Source organism: Calypte anna, chromosome 3, assembly GCF_003957555.1.
Source record: "Calypte anna isolate BGI_N300 chromosome 3, bCalAnn1_v1.p, whole genome shotgun sequence".
NCBI classification, from domain to species: domain Eukaryota; kingdom Metazoa; phylum Chordata; class Aves; order Apodiformes; family Trochilidae; genus Calypte; species Calypte anna.
This window is the reverse complement of record NC_044246.1, coordinates 48,458,702-48,476,329: the sequence shown is the minus strand read 5'-3', so window position 1 is coordinate 48,476,329 and position 17,628 is coordinate 48,458,702. Positions and strand designations below refer to the sequence as shown.

The window sequence follows — 17,628 nt, the reverse complement described above, 5'->3', positions numbered from 1 at the left end:
TCCAGCCTCCATGATGATTACTATGCTTGAGAATGACAGGGAATTTACTTACTAGTGATAAATAATGTTCTGTATACATGAATACCAGAGAGAAAGAAGCTACCACTGTATATTACAGCTCATCCTGATTATAGTCACTCAAGTACTATTTTACATGATTATACTATTATGGTCCACAAAGTGGAAAAGATGAACCCATGGGGTCAAGTTTTGCTCTCTGTTTGCACGGATACCACTAGAATGCTTGAAAACCAAGCTTGTGAACAAGAAGTAGAATGTATTTTCAAGAAAGAAAACAAAACAGTGGACGAAACATTTGTTACTTCAGCAACTATAAGAGTAAACTATTTATATAAAATAATAAATGAAACAGCCTTAGTTTACAGTAGCGCTTGTGAGTCTGGTTCCTGAATGCGTACACTTAACATTGCTAATACCCTGAGAATTTTGGCACTGTGTGTGGCATATGTACACTCATGGAAGCTCTTCACTGCCACAGTTTCAAAGACTGGCTAGACTATGACTGGAAGTAAGCTGGCATGGTCTGTGTAGAACTACTTCCACAGAGAGCAGAAGAGCACATGATGTTCAGGTGTTTGGTTCCTACTACTTCAGAAATATTCCCCATACATATCTTCTGCACTACAATCTGGCCTGAGCAAAGTTTATACAGTGGTTATGTTTTGTTCCATGCAGTATTCACTTACTGAAAAATAGGTAGTTCTGCAAATCTTTAGACCTTGTCTGTAATATGACTTGCTGTGTTACCTACTTTTTTCAAAGCACTGGCTCTGCTGGACATATTTAATACAAAATGCTTGACTAAAGTTGCTTACTTGCATTAAGTTTTTTTTTTTTTTTGAGGATCTTAAGACAACAGAATTAATTGTACTCATTAGACTGAAACAGATGGAAGGCTGCAACAAGCTGCAGGTTTTGTTACCTTGAATAACAGCATGCATGAATTTTATTTACACACTTTAAATGTGTATGTGTCCAGTTTATCGGTGCCACAATATCTTCCAGTAAATGCCAAGGCTGTAATTTTCTGGGCATTAGGTTTGTTATCACATACACTCCAGTTGTACTGAAAGGGAAACAGGGCAGCTTGCTTACCTTGGCACACATTGTGGTCACTTTGCTCGTACCCAGATGCACACTGAATTTGATGAGTTGGGTTTGGAGGGGCACGCTGAGGATCAGCTGGAGTCCGTCGAATGACATTGTTTCGACCACTGGTGGATTCAGCTGTTGTTTCTTCTCGCTCATTAACAATAATTTGTGCTGTTCTAGGTAGACAGAGGTATCCTCCATAGTGGTTAACACATTTCATCCCACCTTTACATGCATCTGGGACTATTTCACATTCATCAATATCTGTAGTTAGCAACAACACAAGTCATGCTTTTAACAGTCGAACCTTCTGCAACAGCCATAAATACAAGTAACACAATGAGACATGCAAGCACACCTCCTTGTCCAAAACAGGAGTGTGGCGTGATAATACTTAAAGAATACTGATGATAAGTTTGCCTTGGAAAATTATTTACTGTACCTTTGCACCGTTGCCTAACAGGATCCCATTCATAGCCATCTGTGCATTGCTATAGAGAAAAAAAACCAAAACAATTAGACTATTCAGGACTCCTTACTTTGGAAAATAACCAAGTTTATTTCAATTAACTCAAGGTTTGACACTAAGGGAGATGCAATGTTTGCATACCTTGGGAAGCTAGAAAAATGGCTATGGGTACAGCATTGCTGTGCAGGAACATGTACATGCAGAAAGAACCTCTATCTCAGGAGGTTCCCTCTTCTGTGAGTATGCAGGTTTATTTGGACTGGGGAACAAAGTGAGAAAAGCATCACTTTCTCCTTGCCTTATTCCTAGACACTGCTTTAAAGCAGCTGTCATTGCCTGAATCCTGGAATAAATGAAAGTCAAACTGACTGAGCTGACCAGCATGAAAAAGAAGCAAGTTTGTCAGAGTTTTGATCTTGTTCACCACCTTCCAGCACTTTTAACACCTTTCTTTTTCGGGGTCAGTTTCCCAGAGGGACTTGTGGGCCTCTATGTTCCTGTACTCCATCCTCCTTCCCATTAGCACTATAGCAATGGGGACAGATCCCTTGACAGCTGGAAAGTCATTCTTGTGCTATTTAATCGCATGACACCAGGAGCTGCAGTCTAGTAAGAACAATTTATATTGCAAGACATACAATAAGTGGCTAGAGTTTATAACAGCAAGGCTTCTTATATAAATAAGACTTTGCAAAATTTAAACAAGACTACACTCAGCAGCTATTCATATCAATGCAGATTGGTCACTTCAGGAAGAATTTTAAATATTCTGCCCTGCAGTTAGGTAGGCATCCTCATTATTCCTCTGCCCCAAAGCATTAAATTGTCTGGAGGGCAGTAATTTTAATTACAGGCAAGAGTTAGAGAAACTGGTTAGCAAAGTATCACAATAGAGAAACTGATTAGCGAAGTATCACAATGGTACCAACAGCAGCAGACACTTGAAAATATCAGTGAGTCAACTGAGCTGTACTATGTAGGTGTATATGCATGCTATGCTTTTTAGGATATTACTTTAATGACTGTATAGAAAAAAAGAGTTGGCTAATGTAATTAGTCACAGTCAAGCAAGCCAAATCTTGTTGCAACTCCACTGTGGCAGAGGAACTATACAAGCAACAAATACGATGCTGAGCTCTACTTGTTGCATGTGCTGTCCTCAAGTTCTTTTGAGGAACTTGTTACTAACAGACACTGACTCAGCATTAGAAATGAAAATATTGTCTTCATTTGCAGGTGACACCAGCGATCTGCCAAGTGTAGCAGTGAGTTGTAATTTTGGAGCCTTTTTCTTCCAAAGGGGTAAGTGGAGAGCAAATTGTACTGGAAGTCTAAATCTCTGAAGGAATGACAACATGCTGAGTTCACACCACCAATGTTACAATAGCTATGAAAATGCCAACCCAAAGGTAAACAGCTAATTCATGCATTTACTGAATCACCCAATTCTTGTTAATGTACAGCAGAAGTACTGTTTAGCTGTATGTTGTTTTAAATGATTAGTGTCTGGTGATTACTGAAGCACCTAAATGTTAAGACCTCTCTGAAAATGGAGTATAGGAACCCAAGTAATATATATGCATACTAGAAATTTTCCATTGGTATAGACAGAGCTATGTAGGCTTCACAGAAAATGCTACTTAGTTTTTAAAAAATAACATGTAATAAGTGCAGAAAGGAGGGGGGTGGGATCCCCACATTAGTCTGGGCTTTCAGAAGGAACTTAGATGTTCAGTTTCCCTTTACATAGAGGGGCTTAAAAATCACAGAAGCCTGTGAATGGAAGTACTCCCAGCTTTCAACAGGCTATTGCTTCTAAAGCCCAGTGTTTAAGTATTTTATGACTGACTTCCTGATGCTTACTTGAGACTTCTGTGAGCCCTGTCTTCTACGATAAGGTCCAACTCTGCAATATTTACTTACTTGAGCCATCCCACTGACTTCAGTGGGATTACTTGTATAAGGCTAAAATCTCAGTCTTTGGCTGTGGTTCTCTAACATTTTGCATGTGTGCAGAATTTTCTGCTTGTGTGGCATTGCGCTAATGTCTGTACACATATCCAGAGGTCCACCCATATGAAGCAAGTTGCAGGGATTACAACTGTAATCAGATGTGAAAATGTGGGTTTTTCCCCAGCCCAAGCCAAGGTAATTGCCACTCCTTCTGTGACATGCATTACGGAAGCCAAAGACTAAGCACAGGGAGATTAAAAAAAAAAAAACAACAACAAAAACCAAACCAACAACAAACAACAAACAAAAAGGCCTTTAAGTTTCTTACTCTGTCACAAGCAGAACCTATTTCCAGTAGTCCTGTACAATTTTATCAAACCATGCAAAACCACTGTTCAGAACCAGCTCAGAAACTAACAGCCCTGTGATCACTCCAAGACTTTGATGCTTCATTAAGAGCACTGACTTTTGAAGTAATTACATTTTTTAAAAAACAGCTTGAGATATCCAAAAGAAAACAGAAAAGAATGTTTGACCTAGTTATCTGTCAAATTCCATATATTTCAAATGAAGGTCGTAGGGAGCCCGTCTTTATGAAAATGGATTAAAAAGTACTAAAACCTCATAATTTTGTTCAGTTCATCAAGCTGAGGGCATAAATCAGCTTTTCAGAAGAGACTGTTGAGGCACACTCTGCTCAGTCTTGTCAACTTCAACTTAAAATACTGTAGCAGTGCAGGAACAGCTTATTTTATACTTAACATTTGAACTCAGAGAACTTTGTATCGCATGCTACACATTGGCAAGAAAATTGTTTTTTCTTAAGGGTCATTTAGAAAAGAATCCCTGCAAAGCAGTAATTATCTCAAATTCTATTAAACCTTACCGTGTATGTTATGGTTTCCTCAGTTTCCTGCGAATGTACTGTAATAAGAATGAGAGCAGCCAAGAACATAGCTGTCAACATCGTGACCCTTGAAAGAAAGAAAAACAAATAAAAAGGGGATATTTTTAGCTGAAGGACCTGGGTCAGCACCTCGGGGAGGGGGTACGGGAGCGGGTCCTGCCCAGCCCCTACCTGGGTGAAGCTGCCGGGACGCTGCCCCTTTGCTTCTGCATGAAAAGGGGGGAGTTTTGATGGGTGTTTCCAGTCCGTTCTGCTCTTATTCAGCTGAGGGGATGGGGAAAAAGAAGTACGTGCAGTTTAAAATAATACAGCGCTTAATGCCACACCGGACTGGAAGCGGTGCAGTTCGGCGCGGTGCAGGGAGCAGGCTGTGTGACCGGCACGTTTTGGGATGGAGAAGTAAATCCTCTGCAAAAAGCTCAACCTCCGACAGAAGGGCGAGCAGCCGGCCGACGGGAGGGCGGGAGAGAAGGCACCGCCGGGCCGAGGTGCTCCGTAGCTGCTGCAGGGCACCTGCTGGGCTCGGCGGGCTCTTACCTGCGGCGGGGACGGTGCGGGCGACGGCGGCTGCTCGCTGCGGCTCAGCCCCGTCCCTCCACTGTCTCTGCAGCGGTGCCGGCGCCCGCTCCTTCTCGTTTTCCTTCTCGCCCCCCCGCCACCGCCAGCCTTCAGCTAAATAGAACCGGTCCCGGCTCCTACCGGAGCCTCCGCACGCCCTCTACCGACCCCGCGGCGGCCGGAGCCCCGTCGGCGGGGCGGGACGGGATGGGACGGGGTGGGCACGGCACGGCACGGCGCAGCCCTTCACCGCTGCCGGCCAAGGCAGGTGCGGGACCAGGTAGCGGCCTGGAGGGAGCCGTGGCCAAAGCCCAAGCAGGCGTCTGGGAAGGGACGTGAGACCCTCCCACCATCCTGTCCCGGGGAAGCTGTGAGGGGAAGGCTGCCATCCCCGGGAAGAGCCATGGCCGCTGCCATGGCCGCTGGGTGCCCCGGTTGATAGCGCTGTGAAAGAGCATGGTCGCTATGGGTTTGGGGGCTGTCGTGGGTCACCCACATCGGGCTTTGAGTCTTGGCAACTGCCGAAGGAGACCAATGAGGCAGAGGTGGGAAGGAGGGCAATGACACAACACTTGCTATTTTACCTTATGCACACGTAGCAGGCCTGTAGTAACTCTGTTTAGTGTAGCACATGGGGTGGCTGCCTTGATGTATCCAGTATCCAGCCCAGGAGCCCTGAAGTGTCATAGGTGTCTTGCTTCGTGACAAACAACCTTCACCATGTTCTTACCCGAGCTTCTGAAGAACTCGGGATGGTGGGCATGCTCTGTGGAGCACATTTTATTTTGAAAGCACTTATATCGATGCATTTTTGTGTTTGCTTAATTTAAGCCGTTTTGTGACTTTGCAGGCAATAGAATGGAGGGTTTATCTGGCTAGGCAAGCTATTTGAAATTTAGAATAGCAAGACTGAGGTGTTTTCTTGACCATTCTGAATTCAATAAATAAAAATTTGCAGGGTGTCCTTAATAGATGAATGCTCGTTCCTTTAGACACTGTGTAAGCTGAGCAATCTTTACTTTTAAGAGCTTCTACTGTATGCAAAAGCCTGTTTTTCCTTACCTGGTGGGAAAGTGGCTGGACTGAAGGAAGGATGAGCAGGCACTACAGAGATCTAGAAGCTCTCATAGGCTGCATGGTTATGGTGAGGAACAGTACGCCAGGGAACCATATCTACACAGGGATAAGCTGGGTCGTCAGGTCACCAATTTTGCTTCTGGAAGTACTGTGCTATATAGTGCAGCTCTACTCTATTCCTATAGTTGAACATGAGGTCTTCAATTTAATTTATTTATTTATTTATTTATTATTTACCTCCTTAATGTTTACCATGAAGGGCCTGAAGAACTTGAGATCTCCTGAAAAACATCATACTAGCCTGCAGACCTCTGGCACTGCTGGCCTGGAGAATAGTTTCCCTAGATAATCTCTTAGATTCTTACCATTACATTATATTTGATCTTATGTAAAACATCAGATCTTTCTTGAATGGCCATACAGTAAATATTGATTTCACCACTGAACCAAATAACTTCTTTTCTTACCTGTGTTAGAAACAGCAAGTTTCAAGATACTTTTAGTTGTAACAGTATGTTGAGCATATATATATATATATTTAGGAAGTAATGAGGCAAGACAAGATTTTTCGTCTCACTGCAATTTCAATGCTTACAGGTAAGTAGGCGTCCTAAAAATGTAGGACTTGTAGTCTGTACCTCTCACTAGTATGTAAAGTACAGAAGCAACATCATGGTGTAACAGAGAAAATTGAGTTTGACTACATTTTTACAACATTTTGCATGTACTTTAATGTGCCAGCCTATTTAACAAGCTGTCTTTTGCCACCTGCTTTTCCTGCTTCAAAAAAGATTCTCTTAAAACCTATATCTATTTTTTTAGAAATACATCTTCAGAGTGTTAGACGGGCTCTAAGTTACTGACTGGAGTTACTGTAAACTGGATTCATATTTATGAAGTGCCCCTTAATATATCTTGAAATTTTATTGTATCATGTTTAAAGAAAGTAGTAATGTAATGAATGCAAAATAGTAGCATCAATTGCTTATATCTACTTCCTACAATCCATAGTGAGTGTTGAATGTGTTATATATGCCAAAATATATGCCAAAGACAACTGAAATTAATTTGTTGGAATCTGGATTAAGTCAATCTTTAAAAAAGTTTTGTCCTAATCTGCTATGTAGAGAGACATTACCTTTATCACAGAACTGCAACTGGTTGTTTCTACTCAAAAAAAAAAAAAAAAAAAGCAAAGCAGGGAACAGAAACATCATTTTGTAGTATGTATGAGTGCTTGCTAAGCATAGATTCTATACTTGGCTTCAGACAGTGCATTTGCTGAAATACTGTATTCTGCCAAGGGTAGTTCTCTGTCCTTTAAATGGAGGTAGTAGACTCAGCTTATGATTTTGTAGCTCTGGTGTTTCCTATTGAGGCAAGTGGAAATTTGCCAGATGTAGGTTAGCACAATTTAAATTTTGGAGGAGTGTGTGAGGTAGGTGCCTGAGCTGCTCAGTAACCAGGACAATTTCCTTTCATACCTGAAATGTCTGAAGGTGTCATGTAAGAAGTGGTCAAACCATCTGTTCTTTCTTGCTGCCCATACACCATGGTGTTTCTGAGGCCAGCCCCATAGAACTCTTGCTGACAGTGCTTCCTACTGAAGCAGCCCCATGAGGCTGGCCCCTGTTTACTTTTGCCTTCTTTCTGAAAATTATGCACTCTGTTCCCTACTGCTTTACTGAACTCTTTGTCACATCTCAGTTTTTTGCTTTCTTTAAAAACCACAGTTTGCATGCATTCTTTAATGTGTTTATGACTTTAAAAGTTCACATTTTTAGTTCCTGGCAGGACTTGCTGCCACCCCCCATTGTCCTCAAGAACCCAAGGATAGGTAGGCTGGAGGAAGACTGTGTGTGGTCAAGATGTCACTGCACTCCAGCTAATTCTGGCTGCTAGAATTGTCCCTGGGGGCAATAGACAGCTGGACACAATTTAGAGCAGGCTGAGATTGATACTAGAGGCTCGCCCGAAAATGTGGAAAGCAAAATTACAGTTTAATCTCTTCTACTCCCAGATCTGACCCCCTTTTCCTGTTTCAAACATAGCTCACCAGAGCAGAAAATCAAGCACACGGCAAATTTAAGCAACTTACATTTGTCAGCTCACGGGACTATCAGTGTCAATTTAAGATGATTTCTTTTCCCAAGCATGTCATATCAAGTAACGCTGGAGTTGTCTAAACTTAGAGCTGAAATGGTGGAGGTGTTAGTTTCATGTTAGACTCACAGGAATTTTAGAACATAAATTATTTTGATAACATGGCAGGCTGTCTTTCTGCCACACAGCCTGCAAATGTCAAAATTTTTTCCACATTTCAACTTGGAAATCACATAGTGTTAGTGAAGGATAAATTGTGAAGAATTATGCCTGAATTTATTGCTGATTAAATGTGACAAATGTTGAACTTTTATTTGAGGTAGGATCTTACAAGTTTATTTATCTTCAGGGGAGGTACTGTGAGCATATTGCATGTGGCATGAGGTGTTACTTTGTTGTAAACTTAATTTGAAAGAAGAACCATGTAAGGAAATGGCTCTTTTCATAGCAAGCTGATGGTGAGAGGTAAAACTATGTTATACCATTTTCTGATCATAGATCTTGAAATTAGAAAAAATTAATAAGGACTGAAATATCAATAGTAAGGGACACAGAACATATTGTCTCCCCCCCCTTTTTTTAAAAATTCTTGCTTTAAAATTAAATGTACATTTATTGTTATTATTTGCTTGGTGCTTTGTATTTTGGTAGAGTACACAGGTGATAGATGATACACAGAATAAAACTCCTTCCCATAATTCTTGTATTTGGATGATAAAAAAGCATTAGAGTTGGATTAGAAAACCTACTAAATTATAATTTCAGCCTTTGTTTCGCTAAAGTTATCTCCTGTATGAAAGATCTTGCATGGATTTTGTTGTGCCAAGAACTTTGACTAATTTAGGCTAACCTGTCATTTCATTTCTGAATGTCTAACAATGCTCTGAGGATACTGAAGTACAATGTTGTTGCCATTTTGTATTTTAACTTACTAAAGATCAAGCATGTAGTTTGGATGCAATTTGCTTTTCTTCTGCAATTTATAGAAATACAGTCTTATCTTTTGTATGTTTCCGTGAACAACGGTGCATTTGTACAGCCATAATAATTTAGAAATTTGAGGGACTTTAGTTGTCTGAGTAGTTTTCTGGTACAGCTGAAAACAACAGATAAAATGAGGATATGACAGCGTAGGGGAAGGATAGAGTCAGTTTTACTTTCCATGTGTGGTTCACCACCTCCTCTGTCTTGCATAGTTAGTATTTTTGATCACTGTAAACCACTCCTGTTGATACTTAGGTGTGATGTTTGAAAAATGAGAGAATAGGCTTACAGGTGCTTTCTCTGTGTTTTCAGGGGCACAATTTGAGGTCCAACTTTACACAAGTTTATTTGCAATTCCAGATTTTCTCTTTTTATGGATTAACGACGGATAAAAACTGTTTAAGAAAAACTGTGGTAAGAACGTCAGGTATGGCAGATTTGGGCATTTGATTAAAATGCACAAGTCTTGCTGTGAATATTTTATTTTGGTAAGTGATTGTATCTGGAATCTGATTATCTTACTATCTTTTGCTTGTATGGGCATTTCTGACTTGTTCAATCATTTTATTCTGGCTAGCAGTACTTTCCCATTGATCTGTCTACCAGCGATTTTCTGTCTCTTTTTCTTTTTCTAATGCTAGATAAGAGAGACCATAGATAAGGAAATATTCATCAGTGTAGATACACGTTTTTTGTAATACTGGAGCCATCATTCCTTCTTTCCTTTTTCTGGAAAATTAGCATTGCTGCATACAGGAATACTCCTGTACAGTCTGATGTTGTACTGGTTTTTAACTACTTTGGTTGAAATGATGTCTAGAACCTTTTCACAGAACTATAGCCTGTCCAAGTAACAGACAACCTTCCTGATGTTCAAAATACTAGTGGGAATATGTAATTTTCTTCTGATTAAACTGTGTTAGTGCTGTCCCTTGTTCTGGCTAAGAGGCAAAATAAAAATGCCAGAATGCAGATCCAGTATTACCCAGAGTGTGTTGGGGCCAGCTTTCATCTTTACTTTAGGGTCCTCGTGAAGCTTTGTGCAAATCATTTACTTTGTTTCTTGATACACTCTCTGTCTGTGAAATGAAGAAAATATGTGGTGCTTGAGCAGGATAGTGGGGTGAATGAATTCACTTATGTGTCTAGGATTTCCAAAGACAGAAATTGTCTTATATACCCAGATCCCTTTCCAAGTCAGTGGGATTTGGATGATTTTCTGTGATGTTGACTTCAGGCAGTTGTAACGGGAGGTTGTAATGGGCACCTTTCCCTTGACTCAGCTGAAGGCAGGATCAGATAGAACTTCATCCACTGCAATGTGTAATGAAATGAGGCAACCAGGTGCCACTTAATACCATGTAGTAGTGGGCATGAGCTTGTGTTAAGCCCACCTGTGCCTGATTAGGGTGGGCCCCCACTGCGCATGGGCAGGATTAGGGGGCCAATAAAAGGTGAGGCTTGAAGCACAGGCTCAGCTCAGGCCTGAGCAAGCCAGCAGAGAGGTCAGTCGAATCCAGAGCAGTAGCACCGAGCTGGGCTAACCAGTCCTGAGGGCAACAGACTCAAGGCACTATTTGTGCACTTCTGCTGGAACACCTGTTGGACCTCAGAGCACCGTGCCCTAAGAGAGGTTCATCTTGCAACACAATGTTCATGTTTCAGAGAGAAAAATGAATGTAGATGAGGGGGAACTGTGTCTTCTCATCCTCCTTGCATGTAGGAAATCCATTTCCCCATTCTCTGGGAGTAGGTGTCTCTTTTTGTCCTGTCATCTTTTTAATGTCTGAGAAAGTTAAATTTGAGCTGAGTGGAACAGAACACCTGTATGACTAACATACATTTCTAACTGGCAGGTCAAATTCAGCAGGCTGTTCAAGCTGTTAATGGGCACAATTTTTTATTTTTGCAACTTTCCAGTATTGTATTTAGCTCTAGATTTTAAAAAAAATTATTTTGAATAATGCAAACTTTTTTGTCCTCAGTCAAGAGGGCGTAGATTATTCCTACCTTTCAGAAATTGATAAACCCCTTTATTGCAGACATCCATATTTGAAAACTTTAACCTAATTCTTTATGTAGAACCCCATGGACTTAAAGTGGAGTGTGAAAGTGTTGTGATCTCTCAGCACAACAAAAATGAGACATTTAAGAAATGCTGCAGTAGAAGAAGACCTTAGATGAACAGATTTGTGGGGCAGAGGTCTTGCTAATGACTGCTCTGCTTTTTAGAATTCATAAACATCAGGATCAGTAGATATTTAAACAATAATTTGGTTTCATAAGCATCTTCTGAACTCTCTGAGCTTGCTTTGCTTTTCTTTCCCTTTCGAGAAGAAGTTATTAATACCGGAAAAGCAGCAGCATTTCTTATTTATATTGTGTGTGGGTGAACTTGGCAAGCAACCTGCCCAGTTAACCTGTTAATTATTGTCCAGAGACACAACTTTTCTTGTGAGTATCTGCACGTTAATGCTAAAGGATATATCTCCAAGCGTTTTAATTCCCCAGAATATTAACCTTGCTTAGAGCTAGTCTGTATGTCCTCATACAGAAAGCAGAAGAAAAATAACAGTGGGGATTTTCTTTTCTGTGAGATTAAAGGGGTTATCCTCTCACCCCTCTTTGCAGATACATGCGGTTGAAAGGCATCAAAATTCTGGAAAAGGCTGGAAGATGATACAGCTGAAAGCTGACACAGAAAACTCCATATCCCTATATGCTCCCAAAACATGCTCAGTAGGAGTTTAACCACATCAGGGAAAAACTTAGTTCTGGAGTATGACAGAGTGGGAACACCACTGCTCTAAGCCATTGAAGAATCCCTTTTAAGTGGCTGTAGAACTGCACCAGACATTTCATCCGTGTAATAAACTAACACAGAATTTACAATACATACTAATTTTAAATTATGGGTAACACAGGAATTCTTTTTTTATTAATCAGTTCAAGTTCTCGTTCCCTGGAAGCCCAGAGCCCTGACAAATTGTTTCCTGCTCATTCACACCTTAGCATGCTTTAAGAGCAATTAAAATGTAGAAGACTGCAAATGCCAAAAGTGATAAAGGCCCAGAATAAACCGATCGATACAAAGAAAAACAAATACCCCTCCTTGCCCCATCCAGAGCAGCCAAGTGTAGTTGGGCTAACTTGCTTATGTCACTCAAAAACCTCAGAGCTCTTTTTTGCCAACAATAGTCTCAGTGTGTAAGGGGCTGTGGGCCTCTTTGGCACCACAGCTGTAGGTCATAAATACAGTTCTGGAGATTAAGACATTCAAGTGTCCCTCTGTGGAGGCTGCAGAACAGCTCCTGGGGTACTGCTCCCTGGCTCTGAGGCATCCTGGGACCTCAAGTCAGGTGAGGTATGGAGCACGCTCAAAGGAGGTTTCCCCATCAGGATTAGTTCTTCTCAGGAATGATCTTTCTGCCATTTTCTGCATTAGTCAGGGACCATTCAGTATGCTGTGCTTCCCTTTCCTGCAAAAAGGCTCCTTTAATGTAGTTAAAGTGGTTTGTAGAGCAGGAATTTAGTGTCCAGAAGATAAAGGATAGGTACATGCTTTATGAAAAGCACTTGGCACTGCAGACCCAATTACAGCTGGAGCACCATCCTGTTCTCTTTTCTTTCCATGCAGTCAGAAAAGAGTTGCAAAAAGAGAAGGGGGCATTGTGGAAAAAATCACTTGCATAAGAGTAAGAAGGGGGATGTATTTATCTGGATCCTACTCTTATTATCACTTCTAGATTCATTATTTATTACTACATTTTATCCCATTTCATACAGAAAAACTGTTTGCATTGCAGCTCCCTGTTTCTTGAAAGAAATGTTTTCAAGCACTTCAGACAGTGTGGTTGGAGAAACTTTCACTTCTAGAACTAATAACTAGAATGTGTCAAAATTTTAGGCCCTGGTCATTTAAGCTCATATTCCTCAATCATTTTTCAGATGTGTATCTCTCAGAGAGAACTGGCTTTTATCAAGTAAATTCAAGCTTGATAAGAAAACACTGGAGCAGGAAAAACATAATTGGTGAAGCTTGCCTGTGCTTTTCTCAAGGCAGAGGAGAGCACTTGATTCAACATTTTGTCAGCAAATTGTGCTTCAGTTATTCATTATCTGTCTCTGTTATTAAGTACCTGGAATTAATAAATCTTTCAGGAAGGCATTTAATATAGAAATCTCTGAATGTTACTTGAGCTCCTGACTGCTATCTCTAAGTGAGCTGTGAACACTGAAAAACATGTCTTGAGGTGGAATGAATTGAGTCTGTGGAAGTAGCTTGTTCGATTGCATCATTATAAAATAGGGGGTTTTGGCACTTGTTGCTTTAGGATCAACAATCAGATTCTTTCTCTCCCTTGCACTGGAGGTGCAGTGGCACTCATATTGCCCCACTGCAGTGAGTTAGGAGCCTGTTATATTTTTGTGAGTAGCTGTGCATAAATGGCTTTTGGGGACAGGTCTTGTGGCTGCTCTTGGCTGGTGAATTCATTGCTGCTTTAAAGGGTAGGGCACAAAAACCATGAAGCTGACTTTGGCCTCTAGACTGTGGCACTGCAGTTATTCAGAAGGATCTCCTTAATTTTCCCAAGCTTTTCTTCAGTCTCCTTCATTACTCTGATTCAAAAGGTGGTTAGCCAAAAGCAAAAAGCAAAAAAAAAGTGACTACTGGACCGTGATGTCATTCAGTAGAGTCATTGCCTATGACTTTTTTTAGAAAACTGTAATGGTTACCAAACTTAACTCAGATTCGGCTCTGACCCGGTGGGGAAATCGCCTGTAAGTGTTGTGTGTTTATTAACTTGCTTTTATATCACAAGATCAGTGAAGGCTCAAGGCAGGGAGGGTTCAGAGTAACAGGCAGTGTACTCTGAACTCTGACAGTTGTCCAAGTACTCAAGACTGCTCTGCCACTGTGTCCTGATCTCATCTACAGGGATGGATCTTGTAAAGAAGGGAGTTCTTTGTGCTTGATACAGTCTGTTCACTTAGAAAGTCTGCAAAGATAACATTTAATTCTGTCTGTTTTAATGATGGTTTTGTGATGACAACACCTCAGTTTTATAAACAGAATTGTATGAAAATACAAATTTTTGTTAAAAAATTATAAAATAATCCTGTGAATGAGTGAAAATTTTCTAATGACTGTTCTAAGGAAAAGAATGTAGAACAGTCTTAGCAATTATTGTTCCTATAGCTTCCTGCCTTCCACCATCAAAGATTTTCCTTTCTTCCTTAGTTAGTCGGAAAATTTGTAAGAGGATATTTAATTTCATTGCTCCAAAGGTAGATGGTTGAGGGTTTTTACAATATTCCTTTACAGATAATATTGATTCAAAGTTAACACTCATATAACATTCCTTATAGAACAAAAGTATATATAAAAAATATTTCTGTGTAGAAAATCACAGCTTATGTCTGTGGCACAAGGAATTACTTTGAATGGAATTACTCCAGATTCTCGACACACTTCATCCAATTAACTTCAGTTTTAATCTCCAGCGTGGCTGTCATTATTTTGTAAAAGCCTTCTCTCATGCAGGAAATGTATTTGTGGTGTAGGCCTCAAGTGTAGCAAGTTGTGATGCATAAAATTTGGCCCCTATGGTCTGGGATTCAATTGCTAGAACACGTTGTCTAAGTCATGTTTAGCATGGTTAGGTAAAGTGGTAAGGATAGTAGCTTCTCTACAGCAGAAAAAATATTTACTTGGAGTGGATTAACAGTTTCTCAGTTTTAGGAGTTTGGATTTTTTTCAAGTGTGCATCTCAGGAAGATAAACAGGAGCTGTTACAATACTTCATTTGAGGTCAGAAAGCCCCCTTTTCACTGCACTGCTGCCGTTTGCGAATGATTTCCTGGTGTCAGGCAAAGTATATCACAGAGGCTTAGAAGAAAGTGGAATGGATTTATTTGCAGTAATCTTTATTAGAGAAAAGCTCTTGACCAGCTCTTGACTTTTCTTCCTTCATTTTCCAGGAGGAAATGAAGATCAGACACATTTCCTTCACAAAAAAGTACGCTTGGTCTCCATCGACCTTGAGATCTGAATGAAATCTTTATTCCCAGTCAGCAATCTGTGACACAGCATACCTTCTGGGACTGGCTGTGTAAGAGATTAATTATCTTGTGAATTTATTAACCAGAGTAATAAATTATTTTACAACTATTGGACATCCTCAGTAATTTTACTAACTTGAGTTAAAAAATCTGTGAGTGGTGTAAATCAATTATGAGATAATACTGAATAGAGAAGTTTGCTCCCAATTTAACTTGTAGCTCTCAAACTATCAGTTGTTTACTGGTCTGGACCAATGAAGTGCTAAAAGATAAATACTGTGAAATGTTCAACTTTGATGAAAGATATGAAGAAAGAAGTTGTTTCTTTTGCCAACACTGTGGTCAACAGCAGTGCCCTGACCTGATTACTTAAGCTGATGTTTTTCCTAAATCTGTCATGAATCAGTAATTATCAAGTTTTGCAATACTCAATGAATCTCTTGTGAATAGCAAAAAAGATTTGTTATTGTAGGTTGGTATTTTCTAAAAAGAAATGCTAAATTCTTGCATCTGCAAGCTCTATACAGTATGTTTTGCTTTTCTTTTCTTTTTTTTTTTTTTTTTTTTTTTTTTGCCTGGAGAACTCTGGAATGCCACAACAAATCTCCTGAAGAGTTTCACAAGATGTGAGGAAAATTCAATCTAGCCTACTCTGGAAGTGACCCCTCTGGTGTCTTTTAAAATAAACTTTTGTGTCAGTGTATTTTTCCATTCATAGCTGGAAGATATCCAGTACACGTGTTCAGTTGCAGGGCTTCTAATAGGGAAAGGAACTTGTACAACATATTATTATTATTAGTGGGGTGTTCTCAGTAATTTAATATGGCAGTGCCAGAAGAATTTCCTTTTTCCCTTGCAGCAAGTGCCATGTGAGGTGTGTTGTGGATGGGGTCAGAAGAGAGAGTAGGTCCCTGAATGTGGCTGGAAATTCAATCCATGTTTCTCTTGATTATGGTGGCTCAATACTAACAGCTGGCTTCAAAGTCCCAGTGAGCCTTGCAGCTTCTGGCTGAATTTTCTGAGAAATAAGGGACCAAAATTAAGGGAACATCTTAGGCAAAGGATATGAGTGATGTGGTAATACGATGCTTTGTCTGTTTAGCAATTTAAAAAGAAAAGGATCGGATGGGAAACCTCGATGGGGCTTATTTGAATAAATACACATTTGGTTTATGTCTGTGCAGATCTGTGGCCAGAGTCCTGTGGAAAATGGACTTTGCTTCAAGCTACATGCAAAGTTTCTGTGGATTCTGCCAGCCCAGAAGCTTGTATGAGGAAAGCAGATGAGTGTGTGGTGAACGGGACCATGCTCCCTATGTGGCACAGCTCCTGGGAGCTGATCAGTAATCACTGGCTGGCTGATGGGGGAACCTGAAAGGGGAGAACATACAAACAAGGAAATCTAGATGCAGATGGTGATCTGAGGGCATGGTTTAAGATTGTTGAGTTTTATCCAGATGATAGGAGAGTTGATAGGGAAAAAACCCCAACAACTAAAAGATAGATTTGTGGTTTCAGGTAAGTGTGCACATTATTGTTGTTGCTGCTGTTTAACGCATACGGACTTACAAGCAGAAGAACATACCCGAAACCCATGAGACTGGGAATGCACCATGGAAACAAGCAGCCCTTGGCAAAATAGAGATATTTCCTCAATGGTGCTCACCATTGAAAGGTCAACTCAGCATCGCCCCTTCTGTAATCTGCATACAGGGATACTGCCTATATCTCAAAGACAAATGCACAGTAAACTGGTGAATTAAGTGTAATAATTGTTTTCTGCTTTAAAACACAGAAAAACACGAGATTCTTGAGGTATAGTTATATGTTGTGGATCCATTGTGTGGGAATGCAATGAAATTAATTCTTCTTTGAGGTAATGAAATAGATCTAGAAATGTAGAGCTGCCCTCTGGTGGCAAAAGGGCAGTATGAAGTGTTTTCGTCCAGTGCTTGCAGTAAGCAGAGTATTTAGTGGAACGTGAACAAAAATGTGCAAATATTTTTGAAGGAATTTTATAGTTAAGGTTCAAATGTCAGAGCAGCTGTGGAAAAGATGGAATATTAGACATAGAGCACAGGCATAGTGCCCTCTGGGGAAGCTGTCTATCACAATTCTCATACCATATGATGCACAGAAGAGCTCCACAGAGGTTACAGCCAGTGCTTGTTCCAAAAACTGTCATTGTATTAAAGAGGTCTGAATTTGGACATTTGCTTCAGCTAGTTTTGGGAAGAGAGGTAGTCTATGAAACTGGGATGTAGCTTCATAACTTAACTTACCCTAGTCTGAACTGTTGATGACTTTGTCCAAAGTTTTTCTCTGTTAGGTTTCTAAATGTTATGTTAATCCTCTTCATGTTTGTTCAGTCTTCTGCTCTGTTTCTTGAAGAAAGGAACTT

At 40.3% G+C, this 17,628-nt stretch overlaps 1 protein-coding gene across 2 annotated transcripts in view; it reads right to left on the bottom strand.

The window, feature by feature from the left end:
• The window catches only part of EFEMP1 (EGF containing fibulin extracellular matrix protein 1), a 47,102-nt gene extending 41,932 nt beyond the window's left edge, over positions 1–5,170 (bottom strand). Inside the window, exons 1-5 of one of the 2 annotated variants that reach the window (XM_030448528.1) lie at positions 4,980–5,170; positions 4,614–4,706; positions 4,422–4,509; positions 1,556–1,604; positions 1,117–1,377 (exon numbers count right to left, since the gene is read on the bottom strand). In XM_030448528.1, coding sequence (XP_030304388.1) covers positions 1,117–1,377; positions 1,556–1,604; positions 4,422–4,509; positions 4,614–4,654 — 439 coding nt within the window. In that variant the 5' untranslated portion in view covers positions 4,655–4,706; positions 4,980–5,170. Of the gene's footprint in view, positions 1–1,116; positions 1,378–1,555; positions 1,605–4,421; positions 4,510–4,613 lie in introns of both variants that reach the window. The other variant, XM_030448529.1, reaches the window with a different exon arrangement.
• Between the last annotated feature and the right edge of the window lie 12,458 nt (positions 5,171–17,628).